The sequence below is a fragment of the Dama dama genome, chromosome 8 (assembly GCF_033118175.1).
Source record: "Dama dama isolate Ldn47 chromosome 8, ASM3311817v1, whole genome shotgun sequence".
NCBI classification, from domain to species: Eukaryota; Metazoa; Chordata; class Mammalia; order Artiodactyla; family Cervidae; genus Dama; species Dama dama.
This window is the reverse complement of record NC_083688.1, coordinates 36,893,752-36,919,324: the sequence shown is the minus strand read 5'-3', so window position 1 is coordinate 36,919,324 and position 25,573 is coordinate 36,893,752. Positions and strand designations below refer to the sequence as shown.

Genomic DNA, 25,573 nt, shown 5'->3' with positions numbered 1-25,573 from the left:
AATTCAGTATCCTCTAGCCTCTAACCAATATAACTGTGTTTTATGAATCACAGTAATCCTGTAACAACCAACAGGTGAGACCCATGGGGCCAAATAAAATGTTGGTAGAATAACACCCGTGCAATAATGAATCTTTTGAGGGAAGGACAGCTTCATGTCTCTTATAGGAATGAGTTAAATAACATCATGCACATCCCAAGTCTTCAGAAGGAGAATGAATGAATCTTCAAAATGTAAACCAGGGACTTCCCTGGTGGTCCAGTGGTTAAGTGTCCATGCTGCTCCCAGTGCAGGGGGCCCAAACTTGATCCCTGGTCAGGGAACTTGATCCCACATGCTGCCACTAAGACCCAACAAAGCCAAATAAATAAATATAAATTTTTTAAAATGTAATCCAGTAACATCATACAATTTCAAGGGGGCCCTGGCCAGGCAATTGGGTGTTAATACAAATGTCTAGGTATCACATGAGAAAAACACCTCAGGAATAAGAGACCTGTGAAGTTTTAACAACCCTTTCTCTTTCATCTATGGAGGTAAATAAGTATCAAGAGTCCAAAATTGAAAAATCTTTTCCATGTTTCCATAGAGCCCCTCAGGTATTTTTTCCGAATCAAAATCCCAAGAGAGATGCAATAATAATAGAGGATCACATGGCTCACTACTAGCCTTATGGGAAAAAAAAATGCATATAGCCAAAACCAAATTGCTAATGAAAGTGAAAGCTAGTCTCTTAGGTGGAGACAGGTAAAGGCATCTAATCCAGATTCTTCCCAGATCAAAGACATCACCAGACAGGCTCAAGAATAAGCCAAAGAACAACAGATACCTACTCAATGTAGAACTGCTTGCATTCACAAGCCTAAAAAGGTGTGCAGAAATGGAGGTACCACAGAAGGGTGGCTCATGGCACTCTCATCTATCAGCAGATCCTCGATTTTCAGACTAATTAGCATTTAAGAAAATGGCATGGTCAGAACTCTGTCTCAGTATTATCAGATCAGTGTCAAATAGTCCTATGGAATCTGGACAAGAATGGGATCTCTAAGATTCCCTTCCTATCACTCCCATCTACTAACTAAAATGGAAGCTTTTAAGCACCTTAGCCCCTCACTCGTTTCATCAGTCAAGGTATCAATGCTAAAAATTTACAAATGGCAATACCACCCGTATGTACACAATTGCTAGCCTATTAGTTCTTTGAACAAGTGACCTACTACCATGAAGAAAAATAGAGAAGTGCTTCCTTGCAATTTGCTCCCTTAAGAATGAGACAAAACACTCCAACTTTGAGAAAGGATACATATGGTACTTTCATTGTGTTATTTTTAGTTTTTATTACACAGATAAGAAAAATACCTCTGATATTTTAGGTTAGACATGAGTAAAGAATTAATATGTAAAGCAATCCAGGGAATGATACAAAAAGGATGTCACTGCCTTCGATGGATGTATGAATGTGCAAGTTGGACCATAAAGAAGGCTGAGCACTGAAGAATTGATGCTTTTGAACTGTGGAGTTGCAGAAGACTCTTGAGAGTTGCTGCAAGGAGATCGAACCAATCAATCCTAAAAAAAATCAATCCTGAATATTCATTGAAATGACTGATGCTGAAGCTGAAGCTCCAATACTTTGGCCACCTGATGCGAAGACCTGACTCATTAGAAAAGACTCTGATGCTGAGAAAGACTGATGGCAGGAGGAGAAGGGGGTGACAGAGGATGAGATGGTTGGATGGCATCACCGACTCAACAGACATGAGTTGGAGCAGGCTCCGGGAGTTGGTGATGGACAGGGAAGCCCGGCATGCTGGGCTCCGTGGGGTCACAAACAGTCGGACACTACTGAGTGACTGAACAACACCTTACTTAGATGGTATGGGGGAAATGGTATAGATTAGAAATTCTAAAAGATTCCTTTCCCATCTATGGTCAGAGGGTTAGTAGAGTTCATTAAGTTTGTGATTTGCCATGGTCTACCTGCTATAGTCATTTTGGGTAACTAGTCACCAAAATAGAAGATTTAACGTTAGCAAGGCATTTAAAAACCTTTCTCATCTCCTCCGTAGGTGGTGGGCGTGTGAAAATTGAAAGTGTGAAGCTAGATTTCAAAGAAAAGGCCCAAGCTAAAGTCGGTTCTCTTGACAATGCTCACCACGTTCCCGGAGGTGGTAATGTCAAGGTAAGACACAAGATTGTGAGCCGATCTTGCCTTTTTAAAAAATCCTTTTGAAATACTCTTCATCAAAATGGGTCCCAGATTAAAAACCTAGACACCCCGGAAGTAGGGATGGCAGAGCTGAATAGAAGTGACATGAACATCAGCTCTGGGATACAGAGAAAGAGCTAGGGGACAGTTTAAGATGTTTGTGTTGACGAGGACTGATGCTTGTCTTAAACAGATTGACAGCCAAAAGTTGAACTTCAGAGAGCATGCTAAGGCCCGTGTGGACCATGGGGCTGAGATCATTACGCAGTCCCCAGGCAGATCCAGCGTGGCTTCCCCCCGACGACTCAGCAATGTCTCCTCTTCTGGAAGCATCAACCTGCTCGAATCCCCCCAGCTTGCCACCCTGGCCGAGGATGTCACTGCCGCACTCGCTAAACAGGGCTTGTGAATATCTCTCATTTAGTATTGACGTCATACTATTTAGGCATGAGCTCTGGCAGGAGTGGGCTCTGAGCAGGTGTTATATTCATTCTTTACAAACCATAAAATAAATAATCTCATTCCCAAACTGTAGTAATTGTTACAATTTTATAAAAAAAAATAGTATATGCAGAAATTGACTTGATTTCCATTTGCAACAGGAAGATACTGGCTTTACATGAGTACAATTGGACAATTTTTTTTTTTCGCTCTGCTGTTTTGCATGGAGTATCATTATTTTAAAAATTGCATTTCTACCTTTCATGTGCCTGAAGGCTGTCTACTACATTCTGAAAGGCCTTGTTAAAATCCAAGCTGCTCATTTCACTATTCTGTTGCTGGGTGAAAAGATTAAAAAGTTGCCCCTTGTAACTTATTACAGGTTAAATTAAATCAAGGAGTCATTGCAGGAAGGGAAAAGCATGTAAGAAATGTTTTTTTTTAAAGCGTTATTTTGTATAAATGGGAAGAAAGATTCAATTAAGTTATTAACGTTTGGGACCTGGATAATTATATCAGAGTATAAGTCAATCCAATAAATTATTTAATTAATTAAAAAATAGTTTCGAAGCATTTGAGCTGTGGTTGAGGAAGTGACATAAAGTGCATCTCTTAGGAATGAAGCACTTTCATTAGGATGGACTTGTGTCTGATTAGGATGTCGGTTGATCAGCTAGATTTGTGTCCACACTACCAGTTTCACACCCCTTTCCATCTGTTTGATACAGTATTATAGATATAAATATATATATTTCTCTGTGGCCATTTGTGATACTTCCTCATACTTGAATATTATACTTCCTTATTCACAGTATCTGTGTCTCCTGCACCCTTTGGTGTTGCAATTTTAGGTATGTGAAAGTAGATGTTAGCAGGGTTCTCTCCCTATTTAAAAAAAAAAAAGTTAAAAATGACAAAAAGTTTTAGCATGAAGTTGCTTTCTGTAACAACTCAAAGCTGTAACCCTGTTTTAGTGCCAGATACAAGTTTCTCCCGTTAAAGTTTCTCCCGTGATGCTAGAAAAAATTTATTTTTCTTTGCTTTCACCAACATGGAGTTTGTGGGGGTGGGTCCAGTTACATAAAAGGGGTTTACAGATTGTTGGTTTAAGATTATGGGTTTGTCTTATTTTGAATCACAGAATATTTTGGGGTTTACTCCTATAATCATTCATGGAATAGACTTATTAAGATTTCTTTTTCTTTTTTTTCCGTTTGCTAAAGTTGAAACTAACAGTGGGAGTTTGGGACATGATATTCCATTCTTCCAAGCAGTACCTGTTTATTCAATTATCTGATAGAAAATGTTTGGCCTCCATACCCGAAGTAAGATCCCTTGATCAGAAAGGGAAAATACAGTATTTTGAGAAGCTACAAAATATTGGAGATGCAGATATCTAAATCAGTTTTTTTATAACTCCAACATTGCACTCTATAAAGGAATACTGTATTGCTATTATTTATCATTAGCTAATACGGTTCTGACTTTCTATACAGTCTAGACATCACAAATCAACTAATTCTTCTTTAAGAATCATTCATCTTAAATTTATGAAGAAGCAATGAAATAGTCATTATTAGTCTGAGTAGGGCAGTGGATTACTAGGATGGATGGATGCTTTTTAGTATTTTATCTGTTCTTTTTCTTGCTCAGGGCTGGTAGGCTGGATCTGAAAAGTTAAAGGCAAATGTTTCAATAGGGTTTGATCCCTTTGAGTCAAATCAATTCTCGAGCATAAAAGAGGAAATGATGAACATGGACTGAGGCAGTAAGCTAGTATAGTAGCATCTGAGAAAGAAGCTAAAGGATGGAAAGACAGAGAGACAGGGGTGCATGTTGTGACCCATTGGAAGTTACAGCCAACATGACTTCCGTGAAAGAAACTCTGTGAGCAAAAGTGCACCATTCACTCTCAACTAAGAGATTTTACGTAGGCAAACATTTCTGAAACTATAGATCAGTTACTTAGGATAGTCAAAGATTTAGAAAGGACTGATTAGGACTATGAGTGTGTCTAGTTTCTCCTAATTATTGCTGTGAGGTTTGATTTGACCAATCTGGACGTTTGATTCATCAGCTTCCCTTGAAATGCACCAGGAAATAGGAAAAGAAAGAATAGCTGTGTGGAGACTTAATGGTATTTTCTTATGTGTTAGGTAGTGTTAGTTAGTGATTAAAGCTCTAGAAAGAAGTTAACAGCTGGTTAGAACAGTTTTAACCTGTGAAACATGTATTTTTTTTCAACTTGGTTTAAAATTTTTATAAACACTAAGTAACCATGTTCTACATATTGTTTTTTACAAATACATGTCTAAAATAAAGATTATATAAGGTACCCAGTGATTAGATTTGGCATTAAAACAAATGTTTGCTTCAAATCACAGCAAAATTATAATGACTAAATACCCTCACTTTGTATGGAAATTAATAATTCTATAAAATGAAATTGAAAATTGGTAGCAGTAAAAGAAAGAAATACAGGCTAAATGTCTTCTTTTGGGGATAAGGGGTGGAACCCATCTTACCTTTACTCTCAAGATTAACGACACAAATTAAGCTTTTTGAACACCACTCTTGTGGGGACATCCATACGCTGATCTAGAAATTAAGGCTTCATAGTCTCAATTCTAGATCAATTAATGCCAGTTTCTCTCTGGCTTTTGCCTTGGAGAACCTGTTTAAGGAAACATAAGTAATCCAGAGCTGTGAAGAGTTAAAAGGCCCACTCACTCTCTCTGGGTCACCTGCAACCAATAATTGGGTACCTTTCAATGATGCAGGAGAGATCCGAGTTCATGATGAGTTTCAAAGGCCATGTTCATTTAGGAACCAACTCTCTCTGGATTCTCCTGCTGAGTTCCAGCAGGGTGATGGGCAGAAATCCCACCCAGAAGCAAGACACCTGTGGATCACCAACTCGGTATAGCTGAAGAAGGCTGAAGTGAGAACTTGGTTAAATGGAAGAAAGGACTGAGAGTAGCTGGCCTTCTCCACACACTCACATAGTTTTAGAGCAGAAAATGGGATCATCAGGCAAAATAAGAGATCAAGTCACTATTATTAAAGAAATCATCTCTTCAATGTGGTTGATTTTGACATAGCTGCAATTATATCATTTTCTCCTATTTTTTACACTACGAAGAGGAGGAAAACAAACTATTCATGGTCTAAGTAGCTAAAAAAGATAGATTTATGGCTTGAAAAGGCAAATTCTAGGCATTCCTTCAAAGATTAATATGTTAAATCAGTATTGATGTTTGTTTTTTTACACCTAGGGTTTTTAGCCTGGGTATGTAGGTTGAGGCCAAGTCCCTCTGCAGGAAAAAACTTATTTTTAAACTCAGAAAATGTCAGTCATGATACTTCAACTTTAGCAAAAAGAAAAAAATCAACAAAAAGTATACTCTGTATGCTGGGATTCCAAGGTTCCAACATGCCGCTACAAATCTGTGGGGGGGTTTCTTTCTTCTGATAATTCTAGAGCCTGTTACCATAGAAAGGCATTTCTTCAATGGCTGGTTGTAGTTAGTTCATGTTTTTCAATCAAAATTTGCAAATGTATTTGTTGCTGTATAGTGATTGTTTTGCAAAATAAAATTGCTTGTCACCTATCCGATAGTTTCAGATTGTTTCTTCTTTCCTGGAAAAAAACATAAAACATAATAAATGCATATTGCTCAATCCAACCAAAGAAAAATTATGAAGAGGAGGCTTCAGTTATCTGCTGAATGCTGGCTATGTGTCAAGCCCTATCACCACTGTATTATTAGCAGGATGCTATCTGTTGCAAGTGACAAACTCAAATTGGCCTAAGCATAAAGGCTACTTGATTGAGTCAAGTCTCCATTAAGGCAGGAGTATCTGCCTCAGGCGAGAATGTATCCAGTCACTCAAAAAAGTGTCATTAATAAGTTTTTCTTTAACTCTGGACCCAGGCTCTCAAAAGATGTCATTGGAATTCTCCCAAAGGTTAGTTCTCCTTCCTCTATGTTGGCTTCATCCTCAAACAGACTACCTTCTCATAATGAGCACTGGAAGCTTCAGGTCTCATACCCTCCCACAGAAAGCCTCTTTCCCAGCTGCTGCTGCTGCTAAGTCGCTTCAGTCGTGTCCGACTCTGTGTGATCCCATAGACGGCAGCCCACCAGGCTCCCCCGTGTCTGGGATTCTCCAGGCAAGAACACTGGAGTGGGTTGCCATTTCCTTCTCCAATGCGTGAAAGTGAAGTCGCTCAGTCATGTCCGACTCTTAGCGACCGCATGGACTGCAGCCTATCAGGCTCCTCCGTCTTTTCCAGGCAAGAGTACTGGAGTGGGGTGCCGTTGCCTTCTCCGTCTTTCCCAGCAGCACTAGCCAAACCCAGGGTGTGAACATCATTGCATTACTTAGGTCACCTGCTTGCTTGTCCTAAAGGGCAAGGGGAGGTCACAGACCTAACTCTATCACAGGTGATTGGGGTAAGTGGATACTTGAAGAGAGAAGGGGTCTCATCTGAACTATCAATACATAAACTAAACGTGGAGAGAAAATATTTCCTCCAAAGTCAAGTCAGACTGCTCCTGCTAGAAGAGAGAGAAAACCGATAGTCAGCCATGAAAACAGACCTCCTCCCATGCATGCATCCTTTAGCTCCTTGCTACTTAGAGTGTGCCCAGCTTCACCTGGGAGCTTGTTCAAAATGTAAAGCCTCAGGCTCCACCCCAGGCCACTTTAACACTCCCCTAGGTGATTCGTCTTCCCTTTAAAGCTTGAGAAGCCTCAGCTCTTCCAGTTCTCTCTAACGTGCCTAAGGAGAAGGAGCTCCACGGCAGACCACTCACAGATAAAAATTACCCCTAAAATGGTTTGAGAGAATACCATCAACTCTGATGTCAGAGAGTTCGGTTATAAAGTGGTGGAAATGTGTGACTGGCGAATGACTCGTCCGGGAGACTTTCCAAACTCATGTCATTCTCCCTTGGCTGAAACCTACTTCTACCAATAGTGTCAACACCTTCTTTCGGCCTACTTTTTGGCAGCAATGCGTACAATTAGATAAAATCACAAATCTTTGGTTAATAATTTTTTAAGACTAGCATCTGTGTTTTCCTTCATAAAGTATATCTTTAAACCACAGAAGATTAAGACATTTGTCTGATAGCACAAATCACAATAAAAATCTTTTTTCGTACAGTTGATCTCAAAAATGTGTTAGTTTCAGGTGTAAAGCATAGTGATTCAGTATTTTTGGCAGATCATATTTCATTATAGGTTTTTATAAGATAATAAGACCCTGTGCCATACAGTAAATCTTGTTGCTTATCTATTCTATGTATAGTAGTTTGTATCTGTTAATAACATATTCCTAACTTGTCCCTCTCCACCTCCCTCTCGCTTTCCGGAACCATGAGTTTGCTTTCTATGTTTGTGAATCCTTTTCTGTTTTGTAATACATTAATTTATATCATATTTTAGTTTCTACATACAAATGATATAATTTGTCTTTCTCTGTCCAGCTTATTTCACTAAGCATAATTCTCTCTACATCCAATCACTGCTATAAATGGCAACATTTTATTCTTTTTTATGGCTAATATTCCTTTGTATACTGCAGCTTCTTAATCGAGTCATCTGTTGATAGGCATTTGGGTTGCTTCCATGTCTTCGCTACTGTAAATAGTACTGCTATGAACATTGGGGTGTATGTATCTTTTAAAATTAGTGTTTTCAATCTTTTAAACTATATATCCAGGAGTAGAATTGCTGGATCCTATGGTAGTCCTGGTGGCGCCTGTTAAGAACCCACCTGCCAACTGAAAAGACTTAAGAGATAGGGTTTGATCCGTGGGTCAGGAAAATCCCCTAGAGGAGAACATGGCAACCCACTCCAGCATTCTTGCCTGGAGAATCCCATGGACGGAGGAGCCTGCCAGGTTCCCTGCAGTCCAGGGAGCTGCAAAGAGCCAGACACAACTGAAGTGGCTTAGCACACAATGCATGGTAGTTCTATTTTTACATTTTTAAGGAATCTCCGTAAAGTTGTTCACAGTGGCTGCGCCAATTTACATTTCCACCAACAGTGTACGAGGGTTCCCTTTTCTCTACATCCTCTCTAACATTTATTATTTGTAGACTTTTTGATGATGGCCATTCTGACAGATGTGAGGTAATATTTCATTGTGGTTCTGATTTGTATTTCTCTAATAATTAGTGATGTGCCTCAATAAAGAGTTTTTTTATTATTATTAACAAGGGAAAGAAGAGATGAGTAACTCAGATGTAATGTAGGATGGCAGGATGACTCCTTATATAGTTTACGGGGGGGAAATGTTCCTCTTTTATGATGTGGCACTTACTTGTAGAACTATGACCCAAATAATTCAAGGCTAGAATGTTGTCCATGTCAAAAGCACAGTTTCCAGTATCCTAAAATTGTTTCAAAATACTGTCCTTCGCTCAGTTTTCTTAAACACCTTGAGGAAACATCATAGACACGCCCTTAAAGCCTCCTTTTTCCCTTTTATGCCTTTTCCATCACAAACGCACCACAGCTGTTCCCACTTCACCCTCATTCCATTAAAATCTTCTCTGCCCCAGGTCTCGTTGAGGCAATAGACCTATGGCCTCCAGCTGTACTTTGTTTGGCTTGTTTTCAAACTCAAGAAGGTTCACACACACAAAATCCCAGACTTGGACCTTTGAAAAGTTAAGAGATCTGGCAACAGTGGGCCCACATTCATTCGTGGTAACGATTGTCTGGAGCTGGTCCATGAAGGATGAGATGGATCTCTTCCCTCCGTTTGTCCACAACACCCACCCGTGCCTGTTACTGCTCCCAGCCCACATTTATCCCCCGTCACTTATTTGTAACCTCTCACCTAGATCCACTTGTCTCTCTCTCCTTCCCAATTTCTTTCTCATTTCTGTGAAAGAAAAGTCCAAAAGCATAAGCCCCAATCCTGGAGTAGGAGAGCGGAAAGGTCAGGTTGAGTAGGTCAGGTCAGAATCGACTGGGAGCCTGGGAAACCAATATTTAATAGATTTTACCCTGTCTCAAGAAAAAAGAAAAAAAAATCTTAAGTAATATGTTCCTTTGATGGTAGCAACTGGCAATTTTCATGTCCCTGATAAATACATTTAAGGTTCTGCTCTCATCTACATTTATCATAAAACAGAAGAAAAATGCATGTTTGTTTGTGTCCCCGCCCATGATAAATAAAAATGTTGTCAAGTGAGAAAACGCAGAAACTACCATCTTACTCAGTAGGCCTGAACTTATGAGATGCCTGCCTGTTACTTTTAGAAGTAGAAGAAAGATGTTCTCACCGAGTCAAGTGAGGGGCATGTTCTTTAACCCAGGGCTGACGTTCAGTCAACCTGGACCTTATTCAGTTGCGTAAGTTTTTACAATATTAAAAGACTTGCTTTCCAAGACTCTACCTTATCAATGCCTGCCTTTTGACCCCCAGACCTGTTCCGCCAGGTGTCACAGACCTCCTCCAATTCTAGCCCCTATGAGGTGAATGCTGGGTACAACAGAGAGCTTCCACGATCCTGTTCCAGGGTCCCCAGAAGTCCTGCCTTCCAGGCACCACCGGTTGCTGTGATCCGCTCAGGGCTCTGGAGGGCTGGCCTGGGCACACCAGCTGTTTGGGAAAGTCCAGATTCTCCACACGGGCTTCTAGCAGCCTGCTGGCCCACCGGCCAGCCCACCACAGCTTTTACTTGGCTACTGCTGTCCATGCATTGGCCTCCAAGTCAGAGGAAGCCTGGAGTCCTACAGGGGAGATAACAGTTTTGGGCATCCTGAGAGTCAAGGACACAGTGCTCATGGAACCATACTTTGGCTGTGGCCACAGGCTACCAGTCTCGTTTTTCCCCAGAGCCCTCCTCTCCTAGGGTTGCATGTAGGAACTACAGTCACCACAGATGAACTCTCACCAGAGTAAGGAGACAGGTAACAGGCACCGAGAAGGCAATAGGAGCTTCTGAGGCCAGCAAAGGAGTTTGTAAGCAACAGATAGGTCCTGCGGAGCCATGCAGGGTACTACTGCCTGAGATAAAGACTTTAATAGTGCCTGTTGAAATTAACCTCCATTTAAAACCCACCAAAAGCCCAAAGAAAGTAGGCATTAGCATTAATTTTATACTTATTTAGTGATTGTCTCTATAGGCATCCTTATATCCTTACATTAACTCCTGTAATTAAATAACTGTAATTCTCAGCATCCCCATTTTACAGATCAGAAAACTGAGGCATAGAGAAGTTGTTTAAAACTTAATGTGCAGAGCTGGAATTTGAACTCAAGAAACCCAAAATGTCTGATCTGGCCTAATGGATTAGGTTTGATCCAATAAATATTCTAATAAACAATTTTCTTGACAATGATAAAGATACCAAACAAGTATTACATACATAAAAGAGAAAACTCTCAGCAAGCTGTTAATTGAGCAAATGATGGCAGAGGATTATGGATTATAAACAATCTGATTCATATAAAGAGAAATATTCTTTTAAAAAAATGTCATTCAATAACAAATGGGAACTAATTGGAACAATTTTCTGCCATTCTCTTTGTTAAGTCCCAGCTCATATATAGGCATCATTTAGCAAGTGACATGTATATCAATCAAAGATCAACCAGATATTTCTAAAAGTTAACAATGTATTATATTTGGAAATTATTAGGAAAATTGGATGAATATTTGTACCAAAACGCACATCACTTGACAAGCAATTTCATTATTCATACTGTTTAGAGAATAAAAGCATTTTTTCTATGTATTTATTTAGATAATGTGCCAGTTGCTAAATAATTGGTCTTCTGTATCCATGTGTCCTGCATCCCTAACTCTACCAACCACAAAACCCACAAATGCAGAGGGTCAACTGTACCAGGACATTTTGCATAAAGGATGAAAGCATCCACAGATTTTGGTTTCCATGGATGGGGCAGGTCCTGAAACCAGTACCCAGCAGATATTGAGGGATGACCATTTTAACATCACTCTTGCTTTCAGCACCATATAGCTTTCTTAAATGCTTCTTTTATGACACTAATAACTGAATTAAATTTCTTGCATTCATTATAAGCATGGCATGCGAGTTAGATTTTTTTCTTGTAAAAAAATTTTTTTTCTTGTAAAAAAATTATACTATAATTAATAGCATAAAATGTGAGAGTGCCTGATCAAAGCTTTAGTTGATAGTTTGATTTTTAATATTAGTAAGCAAAAGGTTTTCATTAACATCAGAAAACCGAGACACAAATAGATACCAAGAGGGGCTTCTCATTTTTTTTTTTTTTTTTTTTTTTGCTTCAGCTGTAGAAAAATCAGAAAGCACTCATTATGTGGACACCCAAGTATTAATATTTTATCTCTTCCAGTATAACCAACATATTGAACAAGGATGAATCATATAAGTTGTGAGCAGAATGCACATTTATTAATGTGTCTTGCAGTTCCTTTAAACATTAGGCAGTGGCAGAAATCTTCCCCTTCCCCATGCTAAAGACTTGGGCAGACTCGTGATGTCTCAGTCCCTTTCAGATAAAGTTCTTCTGGCTATAAAAAGAATCTCGATCATTAAGAAGTATCATTTCCAAAATTAAAATACCCAGTCTATGGAACGGTCAAAATTCCGAAGATAAAGTCGTAAGATCTGTACTTCTCAAGCACAGATCTGCCTCAGGCAGCAAGCCTGCTTTCTCCTCCACGGACTCACTTTGTCTTCTTCCTGACAAAAGCTGTTTTTTCTCCCTCCAAGAATAAGGCTGGGGGAATAAACAAAAATAAGGGAATAGGAGACATCTTACTTGATAGGAGACTGGGCATCCTGTGACTGGCAGGTGGTTTAAGCAGATTTCTTCTCTTTCTCTGTGGGCTTCCAATGGTATACCTCCAGCCCCTTTCTGCTAATTCTTCTGTCCCACTCAGGCAGCCTTACTGGACAGGACCTAAAATGACTTTCCCCAGTCCCTCTCCTGCGCAGCCCTCACCTGGCCCTCTTGTATTACCAATTCTCTGTACTCTGAGAGTTGAGGCAGATCCAACTCAGAAGCGCTCCTAGGGTTCCAGAACCAGAGCCATCAGCCCTTCTCTGGCTGCTGAATTTCTCTGTCCTGCAGAGATCCAGTGTCTCCCAATATTTGTCTCCCAGCATCAAGGAACACACTGTAATGTTTAATGTTCTTCAAGCATTTAAATCCTCTTTTTATTAAGCTTGGGATTAGAAAGGAGGCTTCCCTAAGGGTGCAGTGCTAAAGAATGCAGTAGGCACAAGAGATGCAGTTTCCATCCCTGGGTTGGGAGGATCCCCTGGAGTAGGAAATGACAACCCACTCCAGTACTCTTGCCTGGAAAATTCCTGGCAAGGCTATAGTCAATAGGGTCACGAAGAGCTGGACATGACTGAGCAACTACCATGCATGAGGGCTAGAAGGCAAGACCTCTCCACAGCTTCCCCACACCAAAACAAAGGTGTGACTTGGCGCATGACGTCTCTGTCCAAAGAAATCTCATCAGCTTCTTCTCATCTGGTCCCTCTCTATGTCCCCTGCCCGTGTCTTTAACCTGACGGAAATGAAGTCCTGGAGATCATTTCCTTTATAAAGCATCACATGGGCAGGAATAGTTGTTACTCTCACTTCCGTGTGACGGCCCTGCAGTAGATTCTCGGGTAAAAAAACAAACAAACAAAAAATCCAGTTTTAACATCCTGCTGCCTTTTCTTTTATGCTCTTTTGGCTAGAGTAGTCTCAAAATGTGGATGCCTTTAAAACTAGGAAACGAATAAATGCCGCAAACACTTGCTGAGTGCAGCACCCTTATCTGGTCCAATGGCCTCAAGGCATCCAGAGTCAAGTGAGGGAGACAGGTGATACCCAACACGCCACAGCCCGGGATAAATAAGAATCTGTGGTGGAAACTCGAGGTTACACAAAACCTATGGGGGGGAAAGGAGGACAGGGAATAAAAAAAGGGGGAAATTTCTAAAGCAGTTCAAAAGCAGGCGTGGAGGACACATTCTGAGAACATGAACGCATTTGGTGTATCTGGAGCATAGGTGGGTCAGAGTAAATGAGGCCAAGGGGGGCGGGGGAAGGAAGCTTGGAGCCAGATACTGGGTCTTCTATCATATTCACAAGTTTGGATTCTATTGTGTAAGCTGGAGCCGTCATGAAAGGTTTCTGAGGAGGAGAAATGACGTGATCATTTCTGAGGTTTAGAAGAATAGTTTTGACAACAGTGTAGAGATTGGACTGGAAAGATGAGAGTACAGCTGAGGGAACTAGGGAGAGGGGACCTAGACCCTGAGCCAGGAGAGTAGCAGTGACCACCTGAAGGAAGAAAGACTCTCTTGACATCAAATGGACAGAACCAGGGGATGTGAATTGTTAAAGAGAAGGAGAGAGATAAACTTGAGGTTAATAACTTGGGTAACCAAGTGGATAATAATATTGATACCATTAACAAAGATGATGCATGCAAGTGAAAAAGACAAGGTGTCAGTGGGGAGTGTTCATAAAGCAATCTCAGAAATTTGTCGATTCACATCCAGATCTTAGAAGTGGAATCATGACCAAAGACGAATATGAGTATCACTCCAGATTCTGGAGGGTCCCGAGGCAGGAAGAGTAGACAAGAAAAGGACAGTTGGCTTGCCCTGGTCATATCTAACCCAACTGAACTGCTCAATAATGAGCAATGCTCTCACCGATCATCCCAGAGCGTGGATCTCTCTGAATTCAGGCCTTACCCCTTAGGATGAATGAATCCAGCAGCTGTGAAAGCAGTGTTGGTGACCACCCCAGATCCACGATTCCCCTGTTGTAAATATCTGCGTGCGTTGCTAGTTTTAAGGAAAACCTCATAAGTGGGTGTGATGCGGGTTACAATATTTCCTCCTGACACTGGTTCAGTGATTTTATACCTAACTCTTCCCAGATCACCAGCACTGATTCTTAGTTTGTCCCTTGCCCCTAAGACTGTTTCATCTTAAGTACGCAAAAGGTCTTTTTCCTACAATTTTATTTGTTCTTAACATCCCTCCATAAAACACCATTTATGTTGGCTCCATTTATTTTGTCTATGGATGAACATCTAGTCATCTAGAAATGACATCCTTCAAGTCAACAAGGACCAGTACAGTGTCATTAATTTTGCCATCTTCCCATAACACCTAACATTTGTTCTCCTTTCCTCATAACCTGAAACAGAACTTTGAAAAAATCCTAACATACAAATGATGGTATTAGTCCTGAAGACTGGATGAGCTCATGCAGACTGGGCTCACAAAAGAGAGAAGAGTTAAAAAGTCCAAAATGAAACTTTGTGTAGTTCGCATATTTAAGGGACAGAGAGGGAAAAAACAGGTGTGGGGGAAGGAGACTAATAGTAAAAACTGAGGACCTGTGATTTGAGAAAAGGGACTGAGAAATCTCAAGAGTAGATGTTAAATAGGGCTAAAATCTGCAAGAAGTCTGCCAGACAGGAGAAATGAGAAGCTGATCATTCAGTGACTTTACAGAACAATGGTGGATGCTGAAGACAGAACAGGCTTCTTGGGCTGTAGTTCTTTATTTCTTTCACATATGACCAGGGGGAAATTACATAACTGAGCCTTTGGCAAAGAAATATCTTCTCCAGCTCCCAAAGGGCAATCTGCAATGAATTTCCCACTCATAGCTTGGGGAACTTTGAATATAAATGTTTTCTTCTGGAAACGCCTTTCATCCAGGGCACACAATATTTGTCAGCATTGTCAATGATGAAAAGGCAATTTCTCTTCACTTTGTCAACTCCTCCTAGCAGTCAGATGACTATTTTTGAAAACTAGTTCTATTTCCCCTGGTTCACAAGTACTTGCATTTGCTACCTTGCCAGCACATGGTTGCTGACTTTGATACTGACTTCTAAATGAGCATAAGTAGGTTTATTTTTTTGTAATAAAAAGCATGAATACAAAATTTCATAGGAGTAAATAGACTGCTAAGTATATGAAGCATTCCAATAGTATCTCAAGGGTTAAAAGAAAGTGATTATGTCTGTTCATAACTGATTTATTTGTTGGTCTTAGATTAAATCTTTTAACTAAAACTTTCAGCCTCAAAAATGAAGATAATAATTCTTTCTTATGTCCTTGTGTTTTAGCCAATTACATTTGCAGAGTGATTTATGAGTCTCAGATAAAGATTACTGAGTTTTCTAATTTAAACATCATAAGAATAATAAGTGATGAGTTGATGAATGTAAAACCCTCTGCCCTCAGGACCAGTCTGGAAAACCACAGGAGATTAATTTTGGTTATATAATTTACTGTGATTTCTTCTCTAGATAGACTTGAATATATTATACAATCATGCAATCATTTGTACATAATCGCCTTTGAATTATGTTCTATTTTGATCTCATTCCTGTTTTTGCACATACATGAGTGTGAGCATGCTTTAAATATTCCATGACATGCCTATTCTAAAATTAAGTTAGTTTTCAGTTTCTTAGGAAATGAGAAGAGTTTCTGATGACTCCGGAATAAAAGGCGGGGGGCGGGGGGGGGGGGTGGGGGGCTGCTGCGCTCTGTTGGCAGCCAGCTCTTACTGCAGACTTGTAGTTCTTCCCAATTATGTTGCCTGTACTTTCATTCCTGATGCCAGAGGAATCATCTTTACCAAGCATATGCGTGCATGTGTGCTAAGTCACTTCAGTCGTGTCTGACTCTCTTGACCCCACAGACTGTAGCCTGCCAGCCTCCTCTGTCCATGAGATTCTCCAGTCAAGAATACAGGAGTGGGTTGCCATTTCCTTCTCCAGGGCATCTTCCCAACCCAGGGATGGAATCCAGGCCTTCTCCATCTCCTGCATTGGCAGGCAGGTTCTTTACCACTGCGCCACCTGGGAAGCCCCCTGATCAAGCACTGGTGCTGCTGCTGCTGCTAAGTCGCTTCAGTCGTGTCCCACTCTGTGCGACCCCATAGACGGCAGCCCACCAGGCTCCCCCATCCCTGGGATTCTCCAGGCAAGAACACTGGAGTGGGCCGCCATTTCCTTCTCCAATGCATGAAAGTGAAAAGTGAAAGTGAAGTCGCTCAGTCGTGTCCGACTCTTAGCGACCCCGTGGACTGAAGTCCACCAGGCTCCTCCATCCATGGGATTTTTCCAGGCGACAGTACCAGAGTGGGTTGCCATTGCCTTCTCCCTGATCAAGCACAATGATGCTTAATTAGAGAGGAACATTAGCAGCAATACAACTTGCCTAAAGAGATGGGCTATTTACCTATACTTTGTAAGGGAAACTTTGACCAATAAAAAATGAAATCATATTAAATATTAGAGCATAAGTGGGTGGCTTCCACACATTTTAGAACATGGGTTAAATATAGGAGAGCAAGTAGAAGACTTCCCCTTGACTTTCACAGCCACATCCAATGTCATTCCATTTTTATAACAAAATTTCTCACCAATTTTCTACACAACGTTTCACAGCATCAATTTTGTACATTGGAAAGAAAGATCCTAGCTGTGAGATCAGTAAAGGAAGTAAACACCAAGAGAAGTCTGTTTGGTTTGTTTTTAAAAAATGCTAGAAAAATAGAGATGAAAATTACCCGATGTGACACAGCATAAACTATGGAACAAGATGAAATTCCCTGTTGTTTCAGAAGTATATCAATCACAGGTGCCATTATTCTCTATTCAAGACAGTTGACTGAATCTGTTTTCTTATGTTTGAACCAAGGAGTAGAATTGTACTCAGCTATTTCTGGACCCCAGCCCTGACACCCACAAGAGAAACCCATAGCAACCGTCCCCCGATTGGTAGTATTTTTCTAACTTGCTAGGCTATAGTCCTGACACTATCAGAAAGGCAAGTCATTCTTTTGAAGAATTAGGATATTTTTCTTGCCAGCTAACAGATTTTCTTTTAGCAGATGACTGTCATTCTTAAGCACACTAGGTAATATCTCTATATGTAAAGAGATTGTTTGTAATGAAAGGCTGTATACATCAGGAACTCAAAGAATGACTGCTGGGCGTATGAGAAGTCAGACTTTCCTTCAGCGGCATTTCCTTGAAAATGACAAACTAGTGATCTCTAAGTTAGTGGCTATGATTGACAACCAGTCTTAAGATGGTTAAATTAAATTACTCAGCCACTGCTTAGTATTTTAGCAATCCATATATAGATACCCATAGGGAAATTCTAATATTCATTGCTTATTACCTTTTTAAGGAAATCAGAAGTTTATTGCTTTTCAAGTATGTCTTACATGCTCTTTTTTATATGCTTTCTTTTAACATGGCTTCTTTTGGTCTTCACAGTAACTCTATGAGATAAATATCATTATTTTGATTTTAAGGAAAGACAAACTTATAGGGCTAAATTAACTTATCCAGCATCACATAGACACTAATGGCTAAGCAGTGAATTACATGGATCTCTCTGATGGGAATTCCCATACTTTCCCCATTAAACTCTAGAGAGGGTATCAGTTATTTACACTAAAAGGACACACTAAAACTGACTGTTTTATTTTATATAAAAATAATAAAAATAATATTTAAAAATAATAAATAATATACAATAAACAATGTTTTATTTATGGCAATAAAATATCCAACCTGATCCTGAAAGGAAACCATGGGGTAGGATATAAAGAACATGGGCTTCCTGGGACATCCCTGGCAGTCCAGTGGTTATGATTTCAACTTCTAATGCTGGGGATGTGAGTTTGATCCCTGGTTGGGAAGTGAAGATCCCACATGCTTTGTGATCAAAAAGCATATAAAACAGAAGCAGTATTGTACCAAACTCAACAAAGACTTTAAAACTGGTCCACATTAAAAAGAGAGAAAAACAAAAAATAAAAAGTAAAAAGAGAAAAATGCATAAACTTTCTAATCCTGGCCTTATTGCTACTGGTGATGTAACTTTGGGCAATTTATTCAAATTTTTGTGCCTCAGTTTCAACACATGTAAAATGGAGACAATTTTAAGCATATTAAAAATGTAACTAAATTAAAAATGAGTGAATAGCTCACCAGATTGTTGGAGATTTTAAACAAAATAATGTGTAGGGTTGTTTAATAGAGTACCTAAAACTCTGCAAATGCTAAATTTTCTGCTGTTTCACCTTTTACATTTTTCAAAATCACATTTAATGAAATAGCACAACATATAATTTTACTAAAAGAACATACAATACATGTTCTTGTGTACCATGCTGTTTTCTCCAAACATGTATACATCTTTCAATTCAATAAATGTAGGTTTGCATGATTTTTTTAATGATTCTATTCCTTTCCATTTGATGGATATACAGTTTACTTAGCTAATAATATATGTTTGGACATTTGCTCTGTTTAAAAATTTCACTATTATAAATGATTCTCCTTTCCTACATCTCTGCACAGAAATCTATTTCCTTAAAAAAAATTATAGAAATGGAATTATTGAGTCAAAAATTCTTTGGATTTATAAGAGCTTTTTACACATGTAGCAAAGTTGTCTCCAGAAATCATGTGCCATTTTTTATTCCCCAAATAGAAAGATATTCCCCAAGGCCATTTTTAATCTTTGCCAACATGTTGTACATACATTAGTTTTTCACTTTAAAAGTTGTGATAACAACTGATGAGACACTCTTTTCTTACTAACAAGAAAACAAAAGAAAAGCAGCCAGTAAGTAAGACCAGGAGATGTAAACTTACTCTACAAAGAGCCAGATAATATTTTAGGTTTTTTCTCATTATACATTCTCTGTCTCCTCAACTCTGCTTGGTAATGTGAACACAGCATCCAAAAAAAAAAAAAAAAAAAAGTAAAACATGATCAACATGGAAATTAAAATTGTGTATAATTTTCACATCCCATAATTTTATTCTTATTTCAATATTTTTCATTTAAAAATGTAAAAATTATCAGCCCACACAGACAGAGGACTGGATTTGGCCTATGCTGTCATTTGCAGACCCCAATTTGAATAGATGTAATGTGATTACATGTGATTCATGTAATCCTTATTTTCACATAACAAAAGCAAAGGAGGAGACAGCAGAGATAGGTGATCAAATGGTTGAAGAGACTGGTGCTGTTCAGTTTTAAAAAAAGATCTGCTCCTTCCCATAGGCCAAAATGACTCCAAATCCTACTCTGTAATTTATGACCAGTGTGGACTTCAGCAACTTTGCCTCTCTGAACATCAGCTTTTCCTCACTTATAATGAAGTTGGAATCATCCATTTGGTACACTTAATTCACGTGAAAGCAATTAAATAATAGCCAATATTCATTCTTCAGTGTTATGGAAAATTCACACATGAAATGTTGCATTAATATATTGAATACAAGAGTTAAAACAGACAGTCAAGCTGATATTTATTCATAAGCAGTCGCCTTGCATTGCCTTGATTACAATAGTAATGAACCTGACATTCTGGTCCATTGAAGTGATTATTCCTCTGAATTTGTCTTCTGCCTTGAGATTTGCTAAGCTTTTTCAGCTCAGTTCAGTTCAGTCACTCAGTCATGTCCAACTCTTTGTGACTCCATAAAGCCAAAGGAATTTGAATCAAGTACTGACTTTAATTAAAATAATCTATCAATATTGGTTCATTCAGTTCAGGTCAGTTGGTCAGTCATGTCGAACTCTTTGTGACCCCATGGACTGCAGCATGCCAGGCTTTCCTGTCTATCACCAACTCCCAGAGCTTGCTCAGACTCATGTCCATCAAGTCAATGATGCCATCTAAGCATCTCAACCTCTGTTGTCCCCTTCTCCTCCTGTCTTCAATCTTTCCCAGCATCAGGGTCTTTTCAAATGAGTCAGTTCTTCACATCAGGTAGCCAAAGGATTGGAGTTACAGGTTCAGCATCAATCCTTAAATGAATATTCAGGACTGATTTCCTTCAGGATTGACTGGTTGGATCTCCTTGCTGTCCAAAGGACTCTGAAGAGTCTTCTCTAACTCCACAGTTCAAAAGCATCAATTCTTCAGTGCTCAGCTTACCTTATGGTCCAATTCTCACATCCATACATGACTACTGGAAAAACCATAGCTTTGACTATCTAGACCTTTGTTGGCAAAGTAATGTCTTTGTTTTTAATATGCTATCTAGGTTGGTCATAGCTTTTCTTCCAAGGATCAAGCATCTTTTAATTTCATGGCTGCAGTCACCATCTACAGTGATTTTGGAGCCCAAGGAAATAAAGTCTCTCACTGTTTCCATTGTTTCCCCATCTGTTTGTCATGAAATGATGGGACCAAATGCCATGATCTTAGTTTTCTGAATGTTGAGTTAGTTTTAAGCCAACTTTTTCACTCTGCTCTTTCACTTGAATCAAAAGGCTATTTAGTTTCTCTTCACTTTCTGTCATAAGGGTGGTGTCATCTGCATATCTGAGATTCTTGATATTTCTCCCTGCAATCTTAATTCCAGCTTGTGCTTCATCCAGCCCAGCATTTCGCATGATGTTCTCTGCATATAAGTTAAATAAGCAGGGTGGCAAGATACAGCCTTGACGTACTGTACTCCTTTCCCAATTGGGAACCATTCTGTTGTTCCATGTCTGGTTCGAACTGTTGCTTCTTGACCTGCATACAGGTTTCTCACGAGGCAAGTAAGATTGTCTGGTATTCCCATCTCTTTAAGAATTTTCCACAGTTTGTTGTGATTCTCACAGTCATAGGCTTAGGCATAGTTAATGAGGCAGAAGTAGATGTTCTCGAATTCTCTTGATTTTTCTATGACGCAATGGATGCTGGCAATTTGATTTCTGGTTCCTCTGCCTTTTCTAAATCCAGCTTAAACATCTGCTATTCTTGGTTCATACTGTTGAAGCCTCGCTTGGAGAATTTTGAGCATCACTTTGCTAGCGTGTGAGCAAGTGCAGTTGTGCGATAGTTCAAACATTCTGTGGCATTACCTTTATTTGGGATTGGAATGAAAACTGACCTTTTCCAGTCCTGTGGCCACTGCTGAGTTTTCCAAATTTGCTGGCATATTGAGTGCAGCACTTTCACAGCATCATCTTTTAGGATTTGAAATAGCTCAACTGGAATTCCATCACCTTCACTAGCTTTGTTCATAGTGATGCTTCCTAAGGCCCACTTGATTTCATACTCAAGGATGTTTGGCTCTAGGTGAGTGGTCACACCATTGTAGTTATCTGGGTCATGAAGATTTTTTTGTATAGTTCTTCTGTGTATTTTTGCCACCTCTTGTTAATATCTTGTGCTTCTGTAAGGTCCATACCATTTCTGTCCTTTATTGTGCCCATCTTTGCATGAAATGTTCCCTTAGTATCTCTAATTTTCTTGAAGAGCTCTTTTGTCTTTCCCATTCTATTGTTTTCCTCTATTTCTTTGCATTGATCACTTAGCAAGGCTTTCTTATCTCTCCTTGCTATTCTTTGAAACTCTGCATTCTGGTGAGTATATCTTTCATTCTCTCCTTTGCCTTTAGCTTCTCTTCTTTTCTCAGCTATTTGTAAGTCCTCAGACAACCATTTTGTCTTTTTGCATGTCTTTATCTGGGGATGGTTTTGATCATTTCCTCCTGTACAATGTTAGAACCTCTGTTCATAGTTCTTCAGGCACTCTGTCTATCAGATCTAATCCCTTGAATATATTTGTCACCTTCACTGTATAATTGTAAAGGATTTGATTTAGGTCATACCTTAATGGTCTAGTGGTTTTCCCTACTTTCTTCAGTCTTAAGTTTGAATTCTGCAATAAGAAGTTCATGATCTGAGCCACAGTCAGCTCCCGGTCTCTTTTTTGCTGATTATATAGAGCTTCTCCATCTTCAGCTGCAAAGAATATAATCAATCTGATCTCAGTATTGACCATCTGGTGAAGAAAGGTTTTTCAACAATTTATTTAATCCTTTAAATCAATCCTGTGGGGTACATATTCTTGCCACATTTTTTGTAGTGAAAGCTGATATAAAATAGCATTGTATTATACAGAAGACAGCTAGTAAATGAAAGAATTCTAGTTGAACAGGTTTTCTACCCCCGAGTCCAGACTTCTCATTCCACACCCAGATGGAGCCTCTCATATTTGAAAAGATTAGGCAGCTGCCTTTTCTGCTGTCCTCTTATCCTGAGGCAGTCACTCATGGCCTGACTCTCACAGAGATTCAAAGTGGGTCTGCCCGCTCTGTCCATAGTTCCTGCTGTCATAAATAATCATGGTTTAGAACATGATCTTTCTCCTCCCAACTCTATCATAGTTTGTGGAACCACCAAGGACACTGCAAGTTGAAGACAGCTAAACCCTAGGCAAAAGGATGGTGGGGATGGGGTGGGAGGGTGGGAGGGTGGGGCAGACCCACAGAGTGTAACCAAGTCTCACTAAATATGCAGCTATAGCCTGAACTGATGGTCTGGTCCTTGTCACATCCTTGTCCTCACCTAATTCCCTTTCCGTGAGGCCCAAACACAACTTCTGTGTTTATGAGAGTCACCTGTCCCTCTGTTTAAACTAGTCTGCCTAGATCTGTTTATATAGATCCATGAAATTTTTGATCAAAATCCCATTAAAATTTACATATCTGTATAATAGTGGGCAAGTTTTAAAAACATCAAAGTAGTCAAATTAGATTTCGAATTATTTCTCACAGAGGGTAAAGACCATTGATTATTACTAACCATGCAAATTATTTTGGATGATGCCTAGTCCATGATCAAATGTTGATTAAAATCTTGAAGACAGAAGTTAGAGGACTGTGTTTTCGTTTATGGCATTTTTTTCTGCTTTTTCTATGATAAACACTACTTTTTTAATTAATCATATTTGTATGACAGTTGGAGTTCTTCTATTTTTTGGTTTTTTTATGTAGTCACCTTTTCTACATTATATGAATATAATATATACAATATATATGAATACATATATAAATGTATGTATATTTTTTCAATTTATTTTATTGATGTATAGTTAATCTACAATGTTGTGTTAATTTGTGCTACACAGCAAAGTAATTGATATATATATACACAATATTTTTCCTATTATTTTCCATTATGATTTAATCACAGGATATTGAATATAGTTCCCTGTGCTATACATTTAGGACCTTGCTGTTTATCCATTCTACATATAATCATTGCATCTGCTAATCCCAACCCCCAATATATCCCTACTCCATGCCCCTCCCCCTTGGCAAATGCAAGTCTGTCCTCTATGTCTGTGAGTCTGTTTCTGTTTTGTAGATAATTTCATTCGTGTCATATTTTAGATTCCGCTTATAAGTGATGTCACATGGTATTTGACTCTGACTTCACTAGGTCCATCCATGTTGCTGCAAATGACATTATTTTATTTTTATGGTTGAGTAGTATTTCGCTGTATATATTTACCACATCTTCTTTATCCATTCATTTTTTGATGGGCATTTAAATTATTTCCATGTCTTAATAAGATGGATGAAACTGGAGCCCATTATACAGAGTGAAGTAAGCCAGAAAGATAAAGACCAATACAGTATACTAATGCACATATATGGAATTTAAAAGATGGTAACGATAACCCTATATGTGAAACAGAAAAAGAGACACAGATGTACAGAACAGACTTTGGGACTCTGTGGGAGAAGGCAAGGGTGGGATGTTCTGAGAGAATAGCATTGAAACAAGTATACTATCAAGGGTGAAACAGATCACTAGCCCAGGTGGGATGCATGAAACAAGTGCTCGGGGCTGGTGCACTGGGAAGACCCAGAAGGGTGGGATGGTGAGGGAGGCGGGAGCGGGGATCAGGATGGGGAACACATGTAAATCCGTGGCTGATTCATGTCAATGTATGGCAAAAACCACTACAATATTGTAAAGTAATTAGCCTCCAACTAATAAAAATAAATGAAAAAAATAAAATAAAAAGTAATTTTGGATTAAAAATAAATAAATAAATGATTTCCATGTCTTGACTATATGGTACTGCTATGAAAACAGGGGTGCATGTATCTATTTGAATTATAGTTTCATCTGCCTATATGTGCAGGAGTAGGACTGCTGGGTCAACTGGCAACTCTATATTTAGCTTTGTGAGGAAACTTCATACTGTTTTCCATAGTAATTGCACCAATTTACATTCCCACCAAGAGTGGAGGAAGGTTCCCTGTTCTCCACACCCACTCCAGCATTTGTTATTTGCAGACTTTTTAATGATGGTCGTTCTGTCCAGTATGAGGTGGTACCTCACTGTGGTTTCTGTGTGCATTTCTCTAATAATTAGCAATGTGGAGCATCTCTTCATGTTGGTCAACTGTATGTCTTCTTGGAGAAATGTCTACTTAGATCTTCTGCTCATTTTTCAATTGGATTGTTTCATTGTTGTTGTTGCTATTGAGTTGTATGTGCTATTTGTGTATTTTGGAAATTAAGCTGTTGTTGGTAGCACCATTTGCAAATATTTTCCCCTAATCTGTAGGTTGTCTTTTCATTTTGTTTATGGTTTCCTTTGCTGTACAAAAACTTTTAAGTTTGATTAGGTTTCGTTTGTTTATTTTTGCTTTATTTCTATTGCCTTGGGAGACTTAAGAAAACATTGGTCCAATATATGTCAGAGAATGTTTTGTCCACACTATCTTCCTAGGAGTTTTATGGTATCATGTCTCACATCTAAAGTCCTTTTAAGTTTTTGTTTATGGTCTAATATGGGCTTCCCCGGTGGCACAGTGGTAAAGAATCTGCCTGACAGTGCAGGAGATGCAGGGTCCATCCCTGGGTCAGGAAGATCCCTTGGTGGAGGAAATGGCAACCCACTCCAGTATTATTACCTGGAAAATTCCATGGACAGAGGAGCCTAGTGGGCTACAGTCCTTGGATTCGCAAAGAGTCAGACATGACTGAGCACTCATGTGTATATAGTCTAATACATGCATATTTTGACTTTAGTTAGATTAGAGTACAGTGGTTCTTCATCCATTTTGGACACT

General features: G+C 39.2%; 1 protein-coding gene across 8 annotated transcripts in view; it reads left to right on the top strand.

Annotated features, from left to right (window-relative positions):
* Window positions 1–6,261, top strand: part of MAP2 (microtubule associated protein 2) — a 288,854-nt gene extending 282,593 nt beyond the window's left edge. For all 8 annotated transcript variants that reach the window (XM_061148873.1, XM_061148872.1, XM_061148871.1 and 5 more), the window contains 2 exons: window positions 2,070–2,182; window positions 2,403–6,261. In XM_061148873.1, coding sequence (XP_061004856.1) covers window positions 2,070–2,182; window positions 2,403–2,618 — 329 coding nt within the window. In that variant the 3' untranslated portion in view covers window positions 2,619–6,261. The remainder of the gene's footprint in view (window positions 1–2,069; window positions 2,183–2,402) is intronic.
* The last annotated feature ends 19,312 nt before the right edge of the window (window positions 6,262–25,573 follow it).